The following is a 22,674-nucleotide window of genomic DNA, read 5'->3' as shown; positions in this document are numbered from 1 at the left end:
GTGAATGAAAAAAGCCCTAGGCCAAAACATTCATTCATCTGTCCATTCCTTCATGCAACAAACGCTGTGCATTGCTTCAGATGGTGGGGATGCGGTTATGATATAGACAGCTGTAGTAACTGTTCTCAAGGAGCTCATAGTTTAGAAACAGAAGACAAGAGCAGAGCACGTACTTAAACAAGATAACTTCAGCTAGTGGTAAGTGCTACGAGGAAATTAAGGAGGAGTAATGCAATAAAGGGAAGAATGGGTTCCCTTAGGTTGGGCAGAGAGGAAGAGCCTCTCTGGGAAAGTGACATTGGAAGGGTCCAGACAAGACAAAATTGGATGGTAAAGCATTCCTTATGAAATTTCAGAACACTTTGGATAAAAAATTTCCTAAAATCGTCCAAATAAAGTTGGCTACAGAGAAATGAGAGCTAGGCCTGGAGTTAAATTTCTTACCAGCAACATTAGATGCTAGATGACAAAGCAGTGGTTTCAAAGTTCTCCGAAAAGCAATTTATAACTTATAATTCCATACCCACTCAAACTATCTTTAAATGTGAGAGAAAGAATAAAGATGCTTTAATACATTTACAGGATCAAAAAGTTTTTCTTCCCACGGGCTCTTTCCTAGGGAGGTATCTGGGTATTTTTCTCCAGCAAAACAAGGAGTTAACAAATAAATAAACACACAAACAACTAAAAAAGTGGATACAACTGAGATACATGAAAGGAAGTTTCCAGAATATAAATTACGCCTAGAAAGCAACTAGTCCAACTGAAATAAGATTACAGAAAAACAAGAATTCAATAAAACAAAGTATGTTGAGAACTTAAAAAATAATATGAGCATGGTAAAGGCTAGTAGTCGGGGAAAGAAGAATAGGCCTTTACAACTCAAGGACAGGGGACACCTGGCTGGCTCAGTCAGTTGAGTGTCCAACTCTTCATTTTGGTTCAGATCATGGTCCCGTGGTTCAAGAGATCGAGCCTCGTGTCAAGATCTGCTGACAGCAAGAAGCCTGCTTGGGATTCTCTCTCTGCCTCTCTCTCTTGCTGTCAAAATAAATAAACTTAAAAAAAAAAAAAAAAGAACTCAAGGACAGACAACACAAGTAAGCTGTGGTCTAAATGTACAATTTTAAGCAGATTTCCATCCCCACTCTAGTTAGTGGATGACTACTTCTTCCCTCATGCCTTTATTTTCTGGAGAAAATAAACCAAAGTCTACGGATGTAAGAGCATCACATATAAAGAAGACCTTTGGTGAGATGCTAGAATGATGGCAGGGGAATTAGGTAAAAGTCTACAGAATGAACAGAAGGACCCAGGCCCCTTCCCACCACCATCCCACTCCCAGCTCTAGAACACCAGAAGCTAGGCTTACAACCCTGAATCTATCCCAACACAGCTCCAGCCGAGAAACAGGAAAACCCTTCTCCTGAGCAGCCAGAGCACTCCAGAGGTAAGGCCTCAAGTTCTGACATGCATTACCCCAATGAAAATGCCAGCTCCCCATCTCCCATTACCTACGGTGAGATCCACCAAATGACAAGCTCTACTGTCAGACCAGAGCACCGACCTAGCTTTTTAAACGCATGTTCTTCAAAACTAAGAGAAAGCTAAGGATCACCAGAAATGTAAGGGAAGCTTCCAACATAATCAGGACAGCAAAATAAATAGAAAGCAGGCACTCGGAGGACATAGACAATTCAGGAAGGAAAACAAACTCTAAATAATGTTGGAGAAGTAAGAGGAGGGATTCCACCTATGAAGCAAGAGGACTAGAAGCAAAAAAAAAAAAAAAACAATCAAAAATTTGGATGTTAAAAATACAGGGGCACCTGGGTGGCTGAATTGGTTCAGCTTAGGTGATAATCCTGCAGTTCGTGAGTTTGTGAGTTCAAGCCTCACGTTGGGCTCTGCTGACAGTGCGGAGCCTGCTTGGGATTTTCTCTCTCTCTCTGCCCCTCTTGTGCACTCTCTCTCTCTCTCTCTCTCTCTCTCAAAAATAAATAAATAACTTTTGAAAAAATACAATATTCAAAATAAAGATTTAGCAGAAGACTGAAAAAAATAGAGCTGAAGAAATCTTTCCAAAAGTAGCACAAAAAAAGTGTTTTATACAATATAGGTGATAAAGAAGAGTAGAGAATCAATAAAGGAGAGAGAAGAGAAAAAATGGTGAGGAAAAAATATCAAAATTTAAGTAAAAAATAAAAACAAAACTGAAGGACACAGTTTCCAGACATTAAAAGCTTACTTAAGTGCTCGGAGCAGGGGGTGGGAGGGGTGGAAACCCACTCCAAAGTATATCATGATGAAATTCAGGAACACCAGGAGTAAACTGAAAGCTCCTAGAAAGAAAAAATAGGGTACATACAAAAGACTGGGAAAAAGAAAGGCCAGATTTTCCACAATAGCATGAGAAATTAGATGACAATGGAGTAATAAAATTGAGTGAAAATGATTCATCCAATCTAAAATTCTTTACCCAGCCAACTTGGCAATCAAATATAACAGCTTTTTTTTAAAAACCTATTTCATGAACAATATTCAGAAAAAAAAAAAAAGTTACAGCCTTTATAGCCTTCCTGTAGCTACTAAGGGATGTGCTCTCACAAAATGAGGGACGAGCCAAGGAAGAGGCATGTGAGCTCAGAGGAACAAAGGATCCATACAGAGGCAAACGGGATTCCAGGGAGCCGACTAGGCGCAGCTAGGACTCTGATTAGATGACTCCAAGGGGTGGGAAATGGAATCACGAGGTTATCAGACAGGAGAAAAATCACAGTGAGATATTTTGAGCCCTTAGAGAATGTAGGAAGCCAGACACATTCAGAGAGAACAAAGGAAATGAAAATAAAACAATTATGAATTCCAGGAAAATCAACGTTGTACACAAGAAGAAATCTAATCATGACATACTGCTTGTGCTTCAGCAGTTAATAATACTGGCAGGATTGGGGCGCCTGGGTGGCGCAGTCGGTTAAGCGTCCGACTTCAGCCAGGTCACGATCTCGCGGTCCGTGAGTTCGAGCCCCACGTCAGGCTCTGGGCTGATGGCTCAGAGCCTGGAGCCTGTTTCCGATTCTGTGTCTCCCTCTCTCTCTGCCCCTCCCCCGTTCATGCTCTGTCTCTCTCTGTCCCAAAAATAAATAAACGTTGAAAAAAAAAAAAAATACTGGCAGGATCAAACATAAGAATATCCAAGAAGGATTTGACCACAATATATGAATGGAAAACTGAACTCCTCATTTATCAAGATAGGAAGTCATACATAATGTCTCAATTTGGTTAATTTACACATTACGTCTTGAAAATACAGAGGTAAACACCAGAAGAGTATTTGTGATGACTGATAACAATAGCTAACTTCCAGTGAGCGCTTACTGTGTGCCAGGCACCAAGGTGAGAGCTTTATACGTGCTACTCATGCTGTCCCCGCCTGCAGCCTCTAAGGTGATTCTTATTGCTGTAGATGAAATGTCTGGGTCCCCATAGCATTCATAGGTTGAAAACTAACCCCCAGTGTGATGATATTTGGAGGTTGGGCCTTGGGGAGGTGATTAGGCCATGAGGTTGGAGCCCTCATGAATGGGATGAGTGCCCTTATGAAAAGGACTCTAGAGAGATGCCCTACCCCTTCCACCATATGAGGACACAGAGAAAAGACCGCCATTCATGAATCAAGGAGGGGAGCCTCATAAGACACCGAATCTGCCGGCACCTTGATCACGGACTTCCCAGCCTCCAGAACCGTGAGCAATAAATTTCTGTTGTTTCTAAACCACCCAGTCTATGATACTCTGTTACACCTAAAGGAACTAAGGCATTATTATCATCACCTTATTTTACAGATAAGGATACTGAGGCTTACAGTTAAGCAACTGGCCAAGCAGAGTGAAGATACAAATTCAGATTTAACTCAAGAATCTGGGCTCCTATTCTAAACTGCCCTTAAATTTTTGAAGACTTTATTTCCTATGCCATTGTAATAGGCACGGAAAAGAAGTTGTGTATCAGTACGTGCATTGCCCAGACCCACATCTCTTGGTGAAAAAAAGACTCCTGAGACAAGTGACCATATTCTGTCATCCAAATAAGCTCTGATTGGCAGTTCCTCCTTTTTTCTTTCTGATATTCTAGGTTGGCTAAGTGAAATTAAAGCTCTTCTTGTTCAAAGTTCAAGTGGAACATTTTATAAGATAAAACTCCACTGAAAATCAAAAGGATACGGTGCTCGTTGATACCAAGCACCAAAATCTAGGCACTGAAATTCTGTCCAATAAGTAGATTCTAATAACCCCAGTGTGCTCAAGAAATATAAGTTATGGTTTTCATAACTCTCAAAGAAGAATTTTCCACCTTCCTTTGGACAGGGTGTGGGAAACTGACCCTCAGATCCATTGCTGGTAAGGGTACAAATTTATACAACACCTGGGGAGGCAATATTCAATGCAATCTCATTTCTGGGAATCTATCCTACAAATACATGGCACACAGGAGAAGTGATATAGGCATGAGATTATTTTTTGCAACATTATTTTTAATGACTAAAGATTGGAAACTGCCTGTCAAATGGGGACTGGTTAAATTACAAAACAGAATTAAATGGAATGTTACATAGCAGTTAAAAGGAGTGCTAACGGCACAGACTCTGAATTCTCTGGGGTGAAGTCTGAATTAAGTTTGATGTAACATCCAGCACAGCCACCCTGGGTCATAAAATCTTCAATTTTCAAGGATTTAGTCATCTGCTTGTTTAGCGTAGCCATTATTAAAAGTTAAGTTATATAGGGGCGCCTGGGTGGCTCAGTCAGTTAAGTGGCCGACTTCGGCTCAGGTCATGATCTCATGGTCCATGAGTTCAAGCCCCGCGTCAGGCTCTGTGCTGACAGCTCAGAGCCTGGAGCCTGTTTCAGATTCTGTGTCTCCCTCTCTCTGACCCACCTCCGTTCATGCTCTGTCTCTCTCTGTCTCAAAAATAAATAAACGTTAAAAAAAAATTTTTTTAAGTTAAGTTATATAAACTTACAGTTAAATAAATAATACAAAGATAATAAATACTCAATTCATTGCCTCCTAATTATTTTATTATACTACTCTCTACGTCTTCACCAGGCTCTTTAAGTCTAAATACCTCTTTGATAGAAATATTATATAATGGTACGTGACTGGGCATCTCCTCCCAGCTTGGTGTTCAGTATCTTCACACGGTTAGCTTGAAATCAGCGTCAGTGGGGATAGTCAAATCTCCGAAATCGGCAAATGCTACAGGTTGGAACTTTTTTCTTAGCTGTGTGTTACATATTATCAGCATTACCCCCAGTACATGTGTTCTGTACCTCAGTTTTGCCATCTGTAAAACCAAGATTATCATAGAACCTACCTGATAGGGTTGTCATGAGGATTAATGAGTAAAGCATCAGAAAGTGTCGATGTAAGGGTAGCCTAGGCTCTGTATTATTATTATTACTGGCACAGAAAGATCTCCAAGCTATATTGTCATATATTTTTTAAAGCTGGGAAAGCATATATAGAATGCTACCTTTTGGCTATAACACAGGTAAAACTTTAAATACATGTTCATAGTCTCTTCGATAAAGAAGCCTTGGCAGGACATGTAAGAAGAAATGAATTAAAGTGCCTGCCTCGTTTGTCTCTGACGGGGGGGGGGGGGGGGGATGAGGTGGAGGACTTGGGTAAGAGCAAGACTTTTCTTTCCCGTTACATTGCCACTGAGCTTTATGTTCTTCGACTATGTGAACATATTAGCGACTCAAAACATTGCATTATAAAGAAGAACCATTTCCTTTAACCCAACAAGCATCTCCTCCTCATCTGTTATAACCAAAATACTAGGAGACACTCTGTGAGGGTCAAAAAGGGCATGGACCAAGGAGGGACCAGTGCCGCTGCCTTCCACGAGTGCATGCCCCCCCCGCCGCGCCCCCTCCCCAGGAGACGAAACGTGCACAGGAGACCCGCCTAGAGCAGGAGACGGTCCAGCCCTGGGTACCAACACTACAGGGCTTTGCACTCAACTCATGATCAGGACGATACAAAATGGCTCTTTCAGGATACTTACCCTGTTGTATATGGGATGTTTATGCCCCCTAGATTAATACTTTCACATCCAACGATAAACAGGGTGGAAAAACACAGTAAGGATACACCACTGCAGATCATGGCTAGTTTCGCAGATTCTCTTGCACCAAGTTTCAGTTTTTTTATAATGTAGCCTCCCAGGACAATCCCCACACCGGCACTGGGGACAATAATAACACCTAGAGAGAAGAAGGGAAGGACAGGATTACTCTGAAGGTTAACGTACACTGTAATTTGTTTTCTAATTACTCCTGTTCCTACTTACTGATTAGCACTGAGGAAAAAAAAAATCCCGTAATCAATAAATCTTCAATGTGTATGATTTTATAGTATAATTTGTTTTCAACACATACAACCAACAAAGGACACATATCCAGAATGTAAAATAACTTTTACAAATCAATAAAATAAAGACAAGCAACCCACTGAAAAAGTGAACGAAACGTGAACAGGCTCTTCACTAAAGAGGAAATCCAGCTGACCAACAAACACATGAAGGTGCTCACCCTCATTGCTAAGAGGGAAATACAAGTTAAAACCATAGTAAAATACTACTCTGCACCAATTGTGTCGATAAAAATTTAAAAGGCCGATGCTACCACATGTTGGCGAAGTCATAGAGCAGTGGTCACTCTCTGCACAGCTGGTGGGATGTAAACTGTGACAGCTACTTTGAGAACAGTTCGCCATTATCTGGTAGAATTGAAGATACACCCATCCTGTAACAATCCTGGATCTATACCCTAAGGAAACTCAGGCACATGGGGATCAAAAGAAGTGTACCACAGGGGAGCCTGAGTGGCTCAGTCAGTTAAGCTCTGACTCTTGATTTCGGCTCAGGTCATGATCTCACAGTTCATGGAATTGGGCCCCTCGTCAGGCTCTGCGCTGACAGCACAGAAACTGCTTGGGATCCTCTCTCTCCCTCCCTCTCTGCCCCTCTCCTGTTTGTGTACACATTCTTTCTCTCTCTTTCTCAAAAATAAATAAATACACATTTAAAAAAAGAAGTGTACAAGAAATCTGATGCATCATAATAGCCAAAAACTGGAAATAAACCAAATGTCCATTAATAGATACATTGCATGTTATAAATTCATATGATGAAAGGCCACTCTACAGCAACAAAAGTGAAGGTCATGACAAGGCTCAACTATGAGGATGGATCATACACATGCAATGTTCGATGAAAGAAACAAAACAGAACACATGACATGAGGACATCTGTAAAAAGTTCAAGTGCAGATAGAACTGAATGCTTTGTTTAGGAATACATATATAGGCAGCGCCACTACGAAGAAAACCGAGAAAGTAAGGGTCATAAATCCAAGATAGTAGGGGGAACAGGTGGGGTCAGGAAAGGATACAGGGTGCTCCTGGAATACTGAAAACATGCCATTCCATGCCCTGGGTAATAGTGACACAAATGTTCACTTTATGATTATTCATTATCTCTCAATTTTGATTCACATATTTCTGTGTGCATTATGTTTCATAGCTTTTTTAAAAGCTAAGAGAAAAGCTATATTGCCTGCCCCAAGAACCTCATAATCTAAAATAAAAATAAACAAATTAGACTACAATAAAACAATTAGACAAAAGGCAGGAAGAATACTGGAAAAGAAGCATGTGAGCCTTCTCTGGGAGAAATCAGGGAGGGCTTCACAGAAGTGGCAGTATTTGTATTTGAGCCAAGTATGAAGAAGAGAGTAAGGTGAAGACTGAAATGAGACAAATATGTCACGAGAGATCTTGGCAAGAGCAATGTTAAGGGTGTTGTGAAGGAAGAAGCCAGATTCAGACTCTTTCCAGAACTTGGGCTACAAAAGGAAAAATGGGTGTGGGTCTAGGGTAAGACTGGGATTAAGGTAGAGTTTGGACTTGGAGAATGTCATGCATTTGCTAAGACTGGAGGGGACTAAGCATATTTATATACTGACAAAAACAGACTAAAAAGGAAGGGGAGGTTAAATGTGGAGGGAAAGGTTTATCTGATACCAATGCACGATCCTTGAGAAGTCAAGAGAATATGGAATTAACAGCATAGATGATCACATTAGCACTAGATGGGGAGAGAGAGAGAGACCCCTTAATTCCAGCTAGGAACAGGATAGGGGAGAAGGGGGTGGGGGAGAAGTCAACAGGTGGGTGGTAGCTCCTCAAACTGTAGTTTTTCTGTTTCATAATTTTTCCATTACTTTGCAGACATAATGTAATATGTGTTACAACAGAACACTTGAAAAGCATAGAGAAGTATGAAGGAACAAACTCCATTGATTACATCCTGGCATATTTCACTCCAGTCTTTTTTCCATGCTTTTTTTCTTTAAGAATTGGTAACATGCTATAGATTCTTTTTTTACATGGCTTTGGTTTTTTATATCCGGGTGTGTTTGTTTTTTCTGTATAATTGAAAACAAAACTAACTCTTAGAGGAAAGGGATATTGAGAAATTTTTTTTATTTTTATTAAAAAAATTTTTTTTTAATGTTTATTCATTTTTTGATAGAGACAGAACATGAGCGGGGAAGGGGCAGAGAGAGAGACACAGAATCTGAAACAGGCTCCAGGCTCCGAGCTGTCAGCACGGAGCCCGACGCGGGGCTCGAACTCACGGACCGTGAGATCATGACCTGAGCCGAAGTCGGTCGCCCAACCAACCGAGCCACCCAGGAGCCCCAGGGATAGTGAGAATTTTAAATACAGCCAAGGATTAGAATAATTGTTGTAGGAGAGTAAAATGAGAATATGCAATAGGCTTTGCAAGTGGAGAGCCCAACGGGTCCAGATGAGATTGGCTTTCAAAAGTCTGTAGTCTCCAGCAGCACACACGGTTGGATGGTTTTTGCTCCAGCATGTTCAGCAACCCACATAAAGGAGCAGAGAAGGATTAGATTAATCTAAACCCTGAGCTTTGCCTGGCAACCAGTGTTCATCTTGTAATCCCCACGACAGCCCTGATTTTGCAAAATCAGTAATGACCTTTTTACAGATGAGGAAACTGACAGCTCAGAGGAGTGTCCAACAGCGTACACAAGGGAGAGAGTGTCTCACAAGGAAAAGTGAGGTCTCTGATTCCCAGCCCAGCACTCTGTCCACATCACCACAGATGTCTCTGAGAGTTAACAGGTCCCTGGAATCTTCTAGGTAAATTGACCAGAGCTCTGGGCTTAAATGAGCTGCTTAATAAAATATCATCATCATTGTTAAGGAAGAGTACACATTCTATTTACACAAATAAATAGGCAAGACTTTCTCTTTAAAGTGAAAATGACACATTCATGAAATCTTTATTTCAATTAAATAATGTATACTGTTCTAGACCCCCAGGATAACAAACAAAACAAACCTCCATGCTCATAGCTCAAGTCACAATTTAAAAGTAATGTAATTGGGGTGCCTGGGTGGCTCAGTCGGTTAGGCAGCCGACTTTGACTCAGGTCATGATCTCGCGATCCGTGAGTTTGAGTTCGAGCCCCGCGTCAGGCTCTGTGCTGACAGCTCAGAGCCTGGAGCCTGTTTCGGATTCTGTGTCTCCCTCTCTCTGACCCTCCCCTGTTCATGCTCTGTCTCTCCTGTCTCAAAAATAAATAATAAATAAATAAATAAATAAATAAATAAATAAATAAATAAAAATAAAAGTAATATAATTTATTTGACTATGCGTTCTAATTAGCATTCAACTCTTCAAAACAGCAAATTTGTCACCAGTAAATATGAGGTTATATTGAACAGAGTGAAGACGCCTTAAAATTTTCTCCTGATGTCCCCGTCTCATCTAAATCTCACTGCACTATCCAAACAGAAATTCTGACCATCCGTTCATGGTAATCTGTACATCATTCAGATCTCCAGCTTAAGTAAGAGACCCAAACGTCTCCTTGTTAGAATATCAGGCACAGGGGATAAATAGGGCAGATTTGGTGCTGGGGAGAACGGGGGTAACAGTAGAGCCTCCTCGCTGCCCCTTCTGAAAGCCTGGCTCTGGGGAAACCAGATTGTGCAGAGCCTGGAGGAGCTGGAAGTTGGTTTCCCACCCAGCACCACACTGCATCCTAGGCCTGGCCAACTCCCCCACTGCCTTGTAGGGAGGGGAAATTACAGGCATCTTCTGCTTTCGCTAACCAAAAGAAATCCAAAAAGGATTTTCACTTTTATGGGGGGAAAAAAAAGGCGAAGAGTGAAAATAGCATTCAGCATTTGTTTGGCAACAAGGGGTTATAAAGGCACTGAGAGCGGCCCCGCCAAGCCCCTTCCCTGGGAACCACACTCAGCATCTCAGCATCAGGCCCTGCAGCTTTGAAGTGTCTGCGAGCATCTGTGCTTTATCTCCATTTGTTTTGTGCATCATCAGGAAGAGGTTCCTAGGGTATTAGAAGAGCCTAAGAGGGGTTGTATTTTGAGCCTGGTAATGCTCAACATTTTTTCCATATAAATTAACTATAACTGCTTCTCCGCCTTATGCCCTTCTGGCTTATGAAAGGCTTCATTGGAACACTCGACTTTTAGATAGCAATAAATAAATATTATAAGATGTAAATATATAAGATGGGATCTCCCAGCAGAAGCTGCCTGCCTGCCAAGCACCGCGTCTGCATTCAAATCCACCTCACTGGCTGGTGCTCACCCCTTCCCTTTGTCCTCAGAACCCAGAAAGCCCTCTTCCAACTGCCTCCTGGCTCCTCAGAGCCTCTGCTCCCTATCAGCCCCTTTCCCAGCCCTGGCGGGATGGCTGTGCAGTCCCCGAGTTTCTGTTCCTCACGCCCTCTAGTGGCCAAGACATGGCTGGGACCCAGGGGGTACAAGAGGGTGGGCAGGGGAAAAAAGCATCAAGTCTGTGTGTATGAGGGGAGACGGTGGAGGTCTGAACTCAGGGACCCAGCCTAAGGTAGCGGTAGAGGATAGAAGCCAGTGCATTTGCAGATGTCTAAGAGACAAATGCAGGTAAGAGTACAGGCCACATGGACACATTCCCGGAGTTCAAATCTCAGCTCTGCCACCTACAAACTGTGTGTCCTTGGACAAATTTCTGAATATTCCCAGGCCTCCGATTTTCTCATCTGTAAAATGTGACTAAGAATAGTATCTTCCTCATAGGTTGTTAGCTTTAAGTGAGTTAAGAGATATAAAGTGCTTAAGACAGTGTCTGACTCATAGTATATGAGTCAGGACTTAATAAATGTTGGTGATCATCATCATAAATATAAACATCATTATTATCTACCTAATATTAATGAGTTTAACATTTGCACAAATCAACATATTGAAATTATAATTAGGCAAAAATCTCTATACGTTATTTTATCTATAGGATTGAATCTGTAAGATTGAACACTAAACTTTTATGTGTTCTTTAATATATAAGCCTTTGAGGTTTAGCTACTATGTAGTTTTTTTTAACATTTATTTACTCTTGAGAGACGGAGAGAGACAGAGCATGAGCAGGGGAGGGGCAGAGAGAGAGGGAGACACAGAATCCGAAGCAGGCTCCAGGCTCTGAGCTGTCAGCCCAGAGCCCAAGGCAGGGCTCGAACTCACAGACCGCGATATCATGACCTGAGCCAAAGTTGGACGCTCAACCGACTGAGCCACTCGGGTGCCCCACTACTATGTGTTTTAAACACATACATCTCTATTAGCTATTTAGTACTGTGTGTATATGTCTGAATTTAAAGACCTCATAGCTACATTAATTGTCAACAAAGCAGAGGATCCTGTTTCACTTCATAAAAGGTCTGTGAACATCCTGCTGTTTTCAAGTTGGAAATCTTTTATCTGCTTACTTATCCAAGCAAGTCAACATGTTAATTGTCCTACTTCCTTTCTTTCTCTTATGTCAAGCACTATCCCATAATATTCAATTTTGAAGTTTTTACTCTGAGTCACAATATTGCTTGCCCTTATAAAGTGTAACTTCATGGAGTCCAAAGGTCTTTATGAAAAATGATATTCACTGAATTGCCAAATATTAAAGCTACTGGTGGAATTTTTCCCCTCCCCTCTAGTTTTTGTTAATATGTAGAATTATCTGTATTGCAAATAGACACATAAAACATACCTATGCTTAATGCATGACTTGGGATGCAAAAAAACCTTAAACTGAAAAGGAAGAGGAAAAGATTAGGTGACCCACTCGTCATCAAGAACGTTCCAGGCTCAGGGAACCTGAATTGTGCCACTATGGCTATTGAACAATAATTTACTTTCATGGTACCCAGGGCTAACTCCTGTCATGAGGCCTTCCACTGTCTGTTGTGTTTACCTCTTTCTTTCCTGCTAGACTCTCAGGTCTTTATACATGACAGGGACTTTATCTTTATGATCTTCATAACTTTCTAGCACTTACCAGGACCTGGAAATGTAGGGATGAAAGAACAAGCTTTGTTATTTAGAATTTATTATACAAAAACTTCAAATGGCCTATTCATTTCCATTTTCTAATTATTCCTGAACTAGGCTATATCCTATTTTACAAGTAGGAAATCTAAGACCTCATTCGGGACCAAAATAAGCTGCTAAAGATCAGTCTAAGCCTGGCAGGCACTAAATGATGCCTGAAAAATTTCGCTGTTATCAAAATTCTGAGTTGAGCGTTATTAGCAAAAATGTAACTGGCAAGCCACTGAAGGTGACAAGGCACGTGATGCCTATGATGTCCGCAGCCCTCTGATACCTCTTTTCTATCACGAAATCACAATGGTGCAAAATGTCCCACTGTGGTGTGAACTAAGTTAACAGATACTCAGAATCTCAGATGTCCTCATGCGCTTTTCTCTAAATTCACTGATCCTATGTGTTTCACATCCAAAGTTTTCTTTAGTTACGTTGAAAAATAAATGGTTTGCAAACGTAAGTCAGTAAGAAATAAGCCATTATGACTTTGAGGTTCTGCTGCTGCCTTGGGGGAAGGGAGCTGGGCACAGGGAAGGAGGGGAGGGGAAGGGAGCTGGGCACGGGGAAGGGGGGAGGGGAAGGGAGCTGGGCACAGGGAAGGAGGGGAAAGAACAGGATGGGCATCTGGAAAAGAAGGAAGTCCAGTTTGTTCTCATTCATTCGTTCTCTATTTCTCCCTCTCTTTTTAGACACACATACACATACACACGCACAGGTGTAGACTATATACCACATACAGTGACATATAGTATCTCATCTCATTCCCAGAATTGTGTGGATTTTGAGTTGCTCTGAAATCAGAATGTGTCTTACAATCAAAAGTATCTTAGCCTCGTGGCATAATCGAATTAAAAGCATTTTCCTTTCATAGACTCCAAATCATGCAGCATCGTACAATTAATGGTGTCTTAGGCTGGAAGAAAGATACCCTCTTTCCACATCACAGATGAGGAAACATCTAACGATGTGATAGAGCAGGGAAACAAACTCAAATTTATTTAACTTTTCCAAAGACTGTGCTTCTAATCTTATAATACAAAACAAATGTTTTTCCTATCATCCAGGGTAAATGAGTTTACCCTTTTCAGCTTCTACTTTTCCTTGCAACATTTTCTACAGGAAGTTAATCACAAGGAATAAAAGAATAAAAGGGGAATAAAAGAAGAGAATATTTAAAAAATCCAAGCCTTAAAGCTAGCAAATTTTAAGTGCTCCGAGAATAGACAGCATAGTAAGCATACATTTTCACAAACAATACATAAATCCACAAAGTGTCACAAGAAGCACAATATATCTCTTCCTCCTTCATATCTCAGTATCACCCTTGTGAAAAATCTCAGAAATCCTTTCACAAACTATGATTCGGTGTATCAGGGTGAATGTCTGGTATCCCTTTTATAATTCAGTGGCTGTCGTAAGACAGAGAACAGACAGTTTCTTTAAATCCACAATATCTCATGGCATAACATCTAGTCACATTCTAAAGCAGGGGCAGCAAAGCCCAGAACCACGCCTTGTTTGGATTAGGAGAAGCAGCCCATGTGTATTGAAGGGAACAGCGTGTGCCACCATCAAAGCTACCAATTCTGAAGGGAAGCCTATGGGCCAAATGGAAGAATTTATAGGAAGTTCTTTTAAGAATCCTCCTGAGGCGGATACGCCGGCAGGGTGGCTCGCCTCACACAAGGCTGCTGCAGACAGCCTGTCTCAAGTTTTGCCCCTCTGTAGCTCCTGTTAGAGGACACAGTGCGAGAAGCAGACCTCTCCGACCACAGCTTCCTCTCCGAGTGCCCGGCAACAGCCACAGTGTGGCTCAGATGGAACCACTTGCAGCTAACCAAGAGAGAATGCTCTGAAATTTCTCGCCTGGCCTTGCTGAAATTACTAATAAAGGCTTTCAATGGGAGACACACTTCTAGAAGCCTCAGCCTCCGTGACTTCATCATGGAGATACAATATAAAGCTCATATTTAACTCCTACTAAGGCAAAGGGGGCTCATTCACCTACAATAACACTTTCTTCAACTCTGCCAACACAGGGAGACACTGTACAGGAGAAGGGAAACATGAGATTCCCAATCTCGGGGATCCGAGGTCTCGGGAGCACTGAAGGAAAGGTAATAGAAAGGTACATTCAGCAAAGAAAACAACCACACTTTTCATTTCAGGTTTTGCAAAGGCCCGGCTACGATAATACATAACGGCAAATGCCAAGCTGCGTCAGGAAAGGGATTCAAAAATCAAATCAAATTAATATTTCATCTTTTATGGCTTAGAAACCTAAGCGTTTTCTGCATGTAGGCAATAAAACCACAGAGGGCAAGAACAACTCGGAATGATGAGATACAAAAATCAGAGTGTTGCCTTCCATTTTTCACCAGCTCTGGGCAACTTCAGGCAAAACAGCGAAAGCTTGAACCAAATTACTGCAGAAAAGGAAAAAGCCTTGCAGAGGAAATTTCACAGAAGAATAATGGAGTCTTAGTAACTTTTTCGGTTTTTATAATAAGCCTCCAGCAAAGCCCTTGGTGTTAAGTTACTGCACTTTGTTTCCGTTCATAGAGGCAAGGGCTACAGATGTGGGCCAGTGCCAAATGCAAAACCCTCTTTGGAGGCCCTTTGGGCAAGATCCACTTTCTCTCTCAGCAGTTTTCAACTTCTCCTCTTTCCATTGTTGTCCAAATCCAGCCGCTCTCAGAGCTTTCCCATGGAGGAGGTTAATCGTCATTACGCCCACTAATAGCTGAGCCACAAAAACCCGACAAAGCTACCCTCCCCCTGGGAGAAGTAAGCAGATTTTTAAAACCCTATTTATCTGAAATTTTGAGACACACTTCTAAACACCTAACTATACCTGTTACAATGTCTTTGCTCCCCCCTCCAGGGGCCAAGTGCAGATTTGCTCATTAGATACCATATGAATTCTACCAAATTAATTCTAATTCTAATTTCATGAGGTGGACCAGAGCACCCATTTAATAAATACAGTCAATGCACTAATCCAAATGTTCTGTGCCTCTTTTTCTTTTTCTTTTTTTTAAATTTACAGCTTCATTGAGCTATAATTAACATACCATACAATTCATCTACTTAAGTGTACAATCCAGTAACTTTCAGTATACTCCCAGACATACACAACCAATCCCACAATCATTGTTCGAACATTTTCATCACCCCCAAAAGAAATTCTGTATCCATTAGCTATCACCCCATTTCCTTCAAACTGTCTCCCTCAGCCCTAGACAAACTCTAGTCTACTTTCAGGCTCTATGGATTTACCCATTGTAGCCATTTCATATAAATGGAGTCATACACTATGTCTGTCTTGCTTCTGTCATTTAGCATAATGTATATAAGGTTCATTCATACTGTAGCATGTATCAGTTCTTCATTCCTATTTATGGCCAAACAACCAAACAACCCATTGCACTGATATACCACGTTCGATTTATCCATTCATTCATCAGTGGGTATTTGGGCTGTTCCTATTTGTGGCTATTATGAATAATGTTGCGATGAATGTTCACGTTCAAGTTTCTATGTGGACATATGTTTCATTTCTCTGGATGCATGCCTAGAAATGGAATTTCTGGATCATACGGTGACTCTATGTTTGAGGAAGTGCCAAACTGTTTTCCAAAGTGGGTGCACCATTTGACATTTCTACCAGCAGTGCATGAGGGTGCCAATTTCTTCCAATCTTTAATTGTTAATATCACAGATAACATTTGATTATTGTCATCTCAGTGGGTTTAAACTCGTATCTCATTGTGGTTTTGATTTTCACTTCCCTGATAACTAATGAGGTTGAGTATCTTCGTGTGGCCATTTGTATATCTTCTTTGGAGAAATGTCTGTTCAGATCCTTTGCCCAATTTTTAATTACTTTATTTTTCTTTTTACTATTGAGTTGTAAGGATACCTTATATATTCTATTTAGAAAAAATTTTAATGTGTATTTATTTTTGAGAGAGGGAGAGACAGAGCACGAGTGGGGAAGGGGCAGAGAGAGGAAGACACAAAATCTGAAGCAGGCTCCAAGCCCTGAGCTGTCAGCACAGAGCCCTACCCAGGGCTCAAACCCACAGGCCATGAGATCATGACCTGAGCCGAAGTCGGACGCTTAACCAACGGAGCCACCCAGGCAGCCCTCTTGATACATTCTAGATACAAGTCTTTTATCAGATATATATTTTCCAAATATTTTCCCCCATTCTGTGGGTTGTTTTTTACTTTTTTGTTGTTGTTTTGGAATTTTATTGGGTTTTTGGGTTTTATTTTATTTTGTTTTACTTTTCTGATGGTGTCCTTTGATTTACAAAAGTTTTTAATTTTGATGAAATCCAATTTATGTACTTTTTTCTTTGGTTGTATTATCTAATCCAAGGTTACAAAGATTTATGCCTATTTTTATTTCCAAGGGTATCATAATTTTAGCTTTTACATTAAGGCCTTGGATCCATTTTGAGTTAGTTTTTACATATGGTGTGAGGTATGGATCCAGCCTCATTCTTTTGCATATGAAGATTCAATTGTCCCAGCACCATTTTTTGAAAAGACTATTCTTTTCTCATTGAATGGTCTTGGCATCCTTGTTGAAAATAAGTTGATCATAGATGTATGGGTTTGTTTCTGGACTTTCAATTCTATTCAATTGATATTTATGTTTATTTCAAGTCAGTGCCATATTGTCTTGATTATTGTTGCTTTTTATTAAGTTTGGAATCAAAAGGTCTAGGTCTTCCAACTTTTGTCTTTATCAAGATTGTTTTGGCTGTTCTGGGTTGCTTGCATTCCAAATGAATGTGTCAAATTCTGTAAAGAAGCCAGCTGGAATTTTGATGGGGATTATGCTGAATCTATCTAGGGAATACAGTCATCTTAATAACATTAAGTGCTCCAATTCATGAACATGAGATGTCTTTCTGTTTATTTAGGTTTTCTTTTTTTAAGCAATATTTTAGTTTTTCAGAATATAAGTTTTGTACTTCTTTTATTAAATTTATTCTTAAGTATTAAATTCTTTCATGCTAGTGTAAATAGAATTTTTCCCTTAATTTCACTTTTAAAATTGTTCATTGCTAGTGTCTACAAATACTATTGATTTTTGCATGTTACTCTTTTATTTTCCAACTACACTGAATTCATTTACTAGTTCTAATACTTTTCTAGTGGATTCCTTAGGATGTTCTCTACATAAGATCATATAATCTCAATAGAGATAGTTTTACATCTTTGTTTTCAATCCAAATGTCTTTTATTTCAGTCTCTTAGTTAATTGCCCTGGCTAGAATCTCCAGTGCAATGGTGAATGCAAGTGGCAAGAACAGATATCTTTGTCTTATTCCTGATCTTTGGGGGAAAGTATCAGTTTTTCATACGTATGATGTCAGCTGTGGGTTTCTTGCAGATGCCTTTTAATTCATCATGTCTTAATCTTCAATCATTTAAATAGTAGTCAAACTAAAATTCATTTTTGTTGTTACTTAAAAATGTGTTGCTAAGTATAACCTTCAGAAAACTCATAAAGTATACAATTTTTAAGACACATCAGGGCACCTGGGTGGCTCAGTACATTGAGTGTCTGACTCTTGATTTCAACTCAGGTCTTGATCTCATGGTTTGTTAGATTGAGCCCCGCATCAGTCTCTGTACTGACAGTGCGGAACCTGCTTGGGACTCTCTCTCCTTCTCTGCTTCTCCCTTGCACATGCACTCCCTCTCTCTCTCTTTCTCTCTCTCTCAAAATAAATAAACTTTTTTCAAAAGCTTTTTTTTTTTTACCTTAACAGAAAACACTTATTGAGCACCTACTGTATATGGGATTTTGTACTAGACTCTGGAGATAAATAGTGCATAAAACCGACAAAAATCCCTGCCCACATTGAGTTTACAATATACTGTAGGAAAACCAGATAATAAACAATAAATCAAGAATTAAGCAATTCTTACTGAATGTTAGAAGGTGAAAGCAGTCCAGAGAAAAAGGTTGAGCCTAGCAAGGAAAAAATCAAGACTTCTGGGAGAAGAGTTGGATTTTTTAATGGGGGATGCTGGTCTCACTGACATGGGGCCATTTGAACAAAAACCTGGAGGACAGAGAGTGCAGCATGCACAGGGAATACATGATATCCTAATTATACACTGTGTTCATCTATCCACTGAATTTTTATCTATCCACTGAAGTAAGTTTACTGAGAGCCAAGATTATTATTAAAGGTCACAACATTTTATAACTAGAAGAAAATTCAAAAAATGATCAACCTTCCTTGCCTTCTGAAAGAGAAAGCTTAAGCTAGAAAACTAAGAACTCAGCAAAGCAGTGACACGTGAAATGGAAATCTTAACCAGTATGATACATTCTGCACTTTATACCTAAAGACTTTGTTGTGTTTCAAAAGACATGCATAATTCCAACAGGTAATAATATTCACAAAATAAGTTTTACAGATAGAAACATACTCTAGTAATCTAATGGTCTGAGCAACTCTGGAGGACACCAAACCAACTATCAGAACTTAGGTTTCAGAAATCTACTAAAAAAAAAATCTACTAATTAACCAACTTTTTAAAAAGAGGCATTGGGTAGAAAGCACTAGAAAAGAAACAGATGACATGGGTCTCACCTGATGACGAGCACCACCAACTGATCCATTTTTAAATCTCGCAGCAAAATACCAATAGCCTCTTTCCCTTATTGTTCTGATCTTATCTACTCTCGGTTTTGAATAATAAAATCACACATTTGCAAATAAAACTTCTTTTAGGAAGACACTAAAGTATCTTGAAAAGATTCAAGAATAAGAAAATGCAATAAATATTTTAAGTTTCAGCCCAAATGACATGTGAACCAGCAAAAGAAAAAATGACAGTGTAGCAACAGTCAATGCAATGTACCTCCCAACTAATAGCCATGGGTGCCTCTCATACTGTTGTGGTTACTGGTTCACTACCAGACCCAGATATTACACTGAGGGGGCTTCACCAGAATCAAAGGTAGCCCTGTATCTTTTCACATTTTTACTTTCACCAAATGAAGGACATGCAAGGCACCTGCCAAATAAAATAGATTTTTATTCAAAGCTGAAGAGGAATAGCCAACATCTTAGACAACTGGGCTGGAAATGAAAGCAACCATTGCAAGATGGGGAAGTGGACAGAATAAAAAAGAAGGCAATTTGATAGGTGTGACTCAAGTTGCAAGCTGTTAGAGCAAGAAAGGACTTTGTGTTTTAGTATTTACTATTATATTTTAGCCTTTACTAACATTTTCAAAATTATTCCTACATTATATGAAATTAATTGTTTGAGTTTCTTATTTGTTATCATAGAATCACAGAATTTGGGAGCTATGATGGGGAGTGCTACTTATCCCCTGATGACTACCCTTCTTTCTTCTAGAAACACCAATAGTCTCCTACTGGTGGCAAGTTTTATTTGTTTGTTTGTTTGTTTGTTTGTTTGTTTGTTTTTATAAAAACCAGATAGCGAATATTTTCCACTCAGTGTGCCTGACAGTGCCTCTTACAACTACTGTTATAGTGCTAAAGTAGTCAGTCTTGTGTAAACAAATAAGTATAGCTGTGTTTCAATAAAATTTTATTTGCACACCAAACAAAACAAAACAAAACAAAACAGGTAACAGGCTACCTTTGACCCAAGGCTCCTATTCTAAAGTAGTAGTGTGGATTATGGTTGTCTGAAATGCAGACTACATTTCCCAGACTCCCTTGCAACTGGATGTGGCCATGAAATAAGTTCTGGTCAATGTGATGCAAGCAAAGGCAGTACATCCATTTATGCCTTTCTTCCCCTCTCCTACCACCCTGCGGCTACGAATGCTGGGTTGACAGCTACACCTCTCCTTTGGACCATGAGGACAAGAGTCCAGATGAAGCAGAAATTGGAAATTGTCTCAGTTACTGCAGTCACTATACCAATCCTGAGCTTCCTATGTCCAGATTTTTTTGTGAGGGTGAAATAAACATCTATTTTCCTTTGTCCTCTGTTATTTTGAGTCTCCAATATTCTCAGAAAAGTGTAATCCTAACGTAACACAGGAGATCAGAGATCATTTCTTCAACTTCCTCATTTTATAGACGAGGAAGGAGAGAGAGAGAGAGATGTATGACTTAATTTGGATCAATAGCTTGTTAATGCCAAAACAAGGGCTAGACTGTAAATGTTTGATTCTAAATCCAAAAACTTTTCTAAATTTTGTATGAGGCTAACACTCCCATAGACATACATTTAAATTACAAACATTTGTTATTTTCTTTGTGTGATCTTTCTCAACCATTTAAGTCACTTTTTTTCCCTAAGAATGGGTGTTTGGTTTTTTCTAAAAGTGAAAGAAAAAATATTTTTATTTCTAGAAACTTGCTTTATGGTTAATTTTTCCAAATTGTATATTTCAGGAAGGGAAGTGTTTTAGACTAATTTCTCACCTAAAGCAGCAAAATTCCTCAAAATTCCTTTCAAAAAAATCTTACCTATTATTGTCTTGAATCATAAGGTACACATCAAAAAATAAATACTATGATTAAAGGTTAAATGTGGGAGCAAGCGGTCTTCAACTTTAACCAACATTAGCAGAAACAACCTAAAATCATATGAGGCAAATAAACTTTTATAGTGTTTTCAAAGCACATTCATATCAATCATTTAATGGATCAATATAATGGCTCTATGAACAGGTATTATCTCCTCATAACACATAAGGAAACAGACTTTGGGAAAATGAAATGACAATATAATCATCATGATAAATTTGTAGAGTACTCTAAGCCTTAAAGCATTTATACTTAATCTTATCCCATGAGATGGGTTATTATTTATCCTCATTTTCCGTAAAATTAAACATTCAGGAAAGAAAGTCACACAAATGATGTCAGCAGGCTCATAGAGCACAGCCAGGACACAAATCTGATTTCCAAGCCAGAGTCCTTTCAAGTCTGAGAGGAGAAAGCTACTATCTGAATTCCAAATCCATTGTTCCTTCTAAAACTGAAACCTAGTCTCTTAACTCCTACTTTTCTTTGTTTCAATTCGTTTCACCGTCTCCTAAAACAAACTCAAGCCTTCAATACAAAAAGGATCAAATTTGTTAACATTTGCGGTGTGTGTGTGTGTGTGTGTGTGTGTGTGTGTAAATATATACCTGTGTGCATACAAGTGTGTGTATGTATTGTGTATGTGTATAGATGTGTGTGTGAAAGCATACAGATGTGTGTGTATATACACATGTGTGTGCATATATGAATGAATTTGGTTGAGGCAGATAGTGATGAGTCTTTATAATTTGTCCTCAATGTATGTTAAATATATACTATTTGGCAAATTATTCACATTTGAAGTTTAATCATATAATATGATAAGAAACAACAGGGGCACCTGGGTGGCTCAGTCAGTTAAGCGTCTGACTTCGGCTCAGGTCACGATCTCACGGTCCGTGAGTTCGAGCCCCGCGTCAGGCTCTGGGCTGATGGCTCAGAGCCTGGACCCTGCTTCCGGTTCTGTGTCTCCCTCTCTCTCTGACCCTCTCCCGTTCATGCTCTGTCTCTCTCTGTCTCAAAAATAAATAAACGTTGAAAATAAAAAAAAAAAAAAAAAAAAGAAACAACAAATGATATTCACAGAAGAACCTACCTACTAGGTTCACCACAATACCAAAAGCACAGCACAAGACCAGAACCTTGACTTCAGCTCTGGTGGACTATTTGTAAAGATATATTTGTTCTTCAAATCAGGAGACTATAGATGCTGGAGAGGATGTGGAGAAACAGGAACCCTCTTGCACTGTTGGTGGGAATGCAAACTGGTGCAGCCACTCTGGAAAACAGTGTGGAGTTTCCTCAAAAAAACAGTGTGGAGGTTCCTCAATAGCACTGCTAGGAATTTACCCAAGGGATACAGGAGTACTGATGCATAGGGGCACTTGTACCCCAATGTTTATAGCAGCACTCTCAACAACAGCCAAATTATGGAAAGAGCCTAAATGTCCATCAAATGATGAATGGATAAAGAAATTGTGGTTTATATACACAATGAAGTACTATGTGGCAATGAGAAAGAATGAAATATGGCCTTTTGTAGCAATGTGGATGGAACTGGAGAGTGTTATGCTAAGTGAAATAAGTCATACAGAGAAGGACAGATACCATATGTTTTCACTCTTATGTGGAT

General features: G+C 39.7%; 1 protein-coding gene across 4 annotated transcripts in view; it reads right to left on the bottom strand.

Annotated features, from left to right (window-relative positions):
• The window catches only part of SLCO5A1 (solute carrier organic anion transporter family member 5A1), a 210,070-nt gene that overhangs the window by 26,283 nt on the left and 161,113 nt on the right, over positions 1-22,674 (bottom strand). For all 4 annotated transcript variants that reach the window (XR_005794185.1, XM_040487640.1, XM_040487638.1 and 1 more), the window contains one exon: positions 6,077-6,275. Coding sequence is in view for 3 of the 4 variants with exons in the window: in XM_040487640.1 (XP_040343574.1) it covers positions 6,077-6,275 (199 nt within the window). In the remaining variant the exon portion in view is untranslated. The remainder of the gene's footprint in view (positions 1-6,076; positions 6,276-22,674) is intronic.

The sequence above is a fragment of the Herpailurus yagouaroundi genome, unplaced genomic scaffold, assembly GCF_014898765.1.
Source record: "Herpailurus yagouaroundi ecotype Mexico unplaced genomic scaffold, PumYag 165, whole genome shotgun sequence".
Classification (NCBI taxonomy): Eukaryota; Metazoa; Chordata; class Mammalia; order Carnivora; family Felidae; genus Herpailurus; species Herpailurus yagouaroundi.
This window is presented reverse-complemented; position numbering and strand designations above follow the sequence as displayed.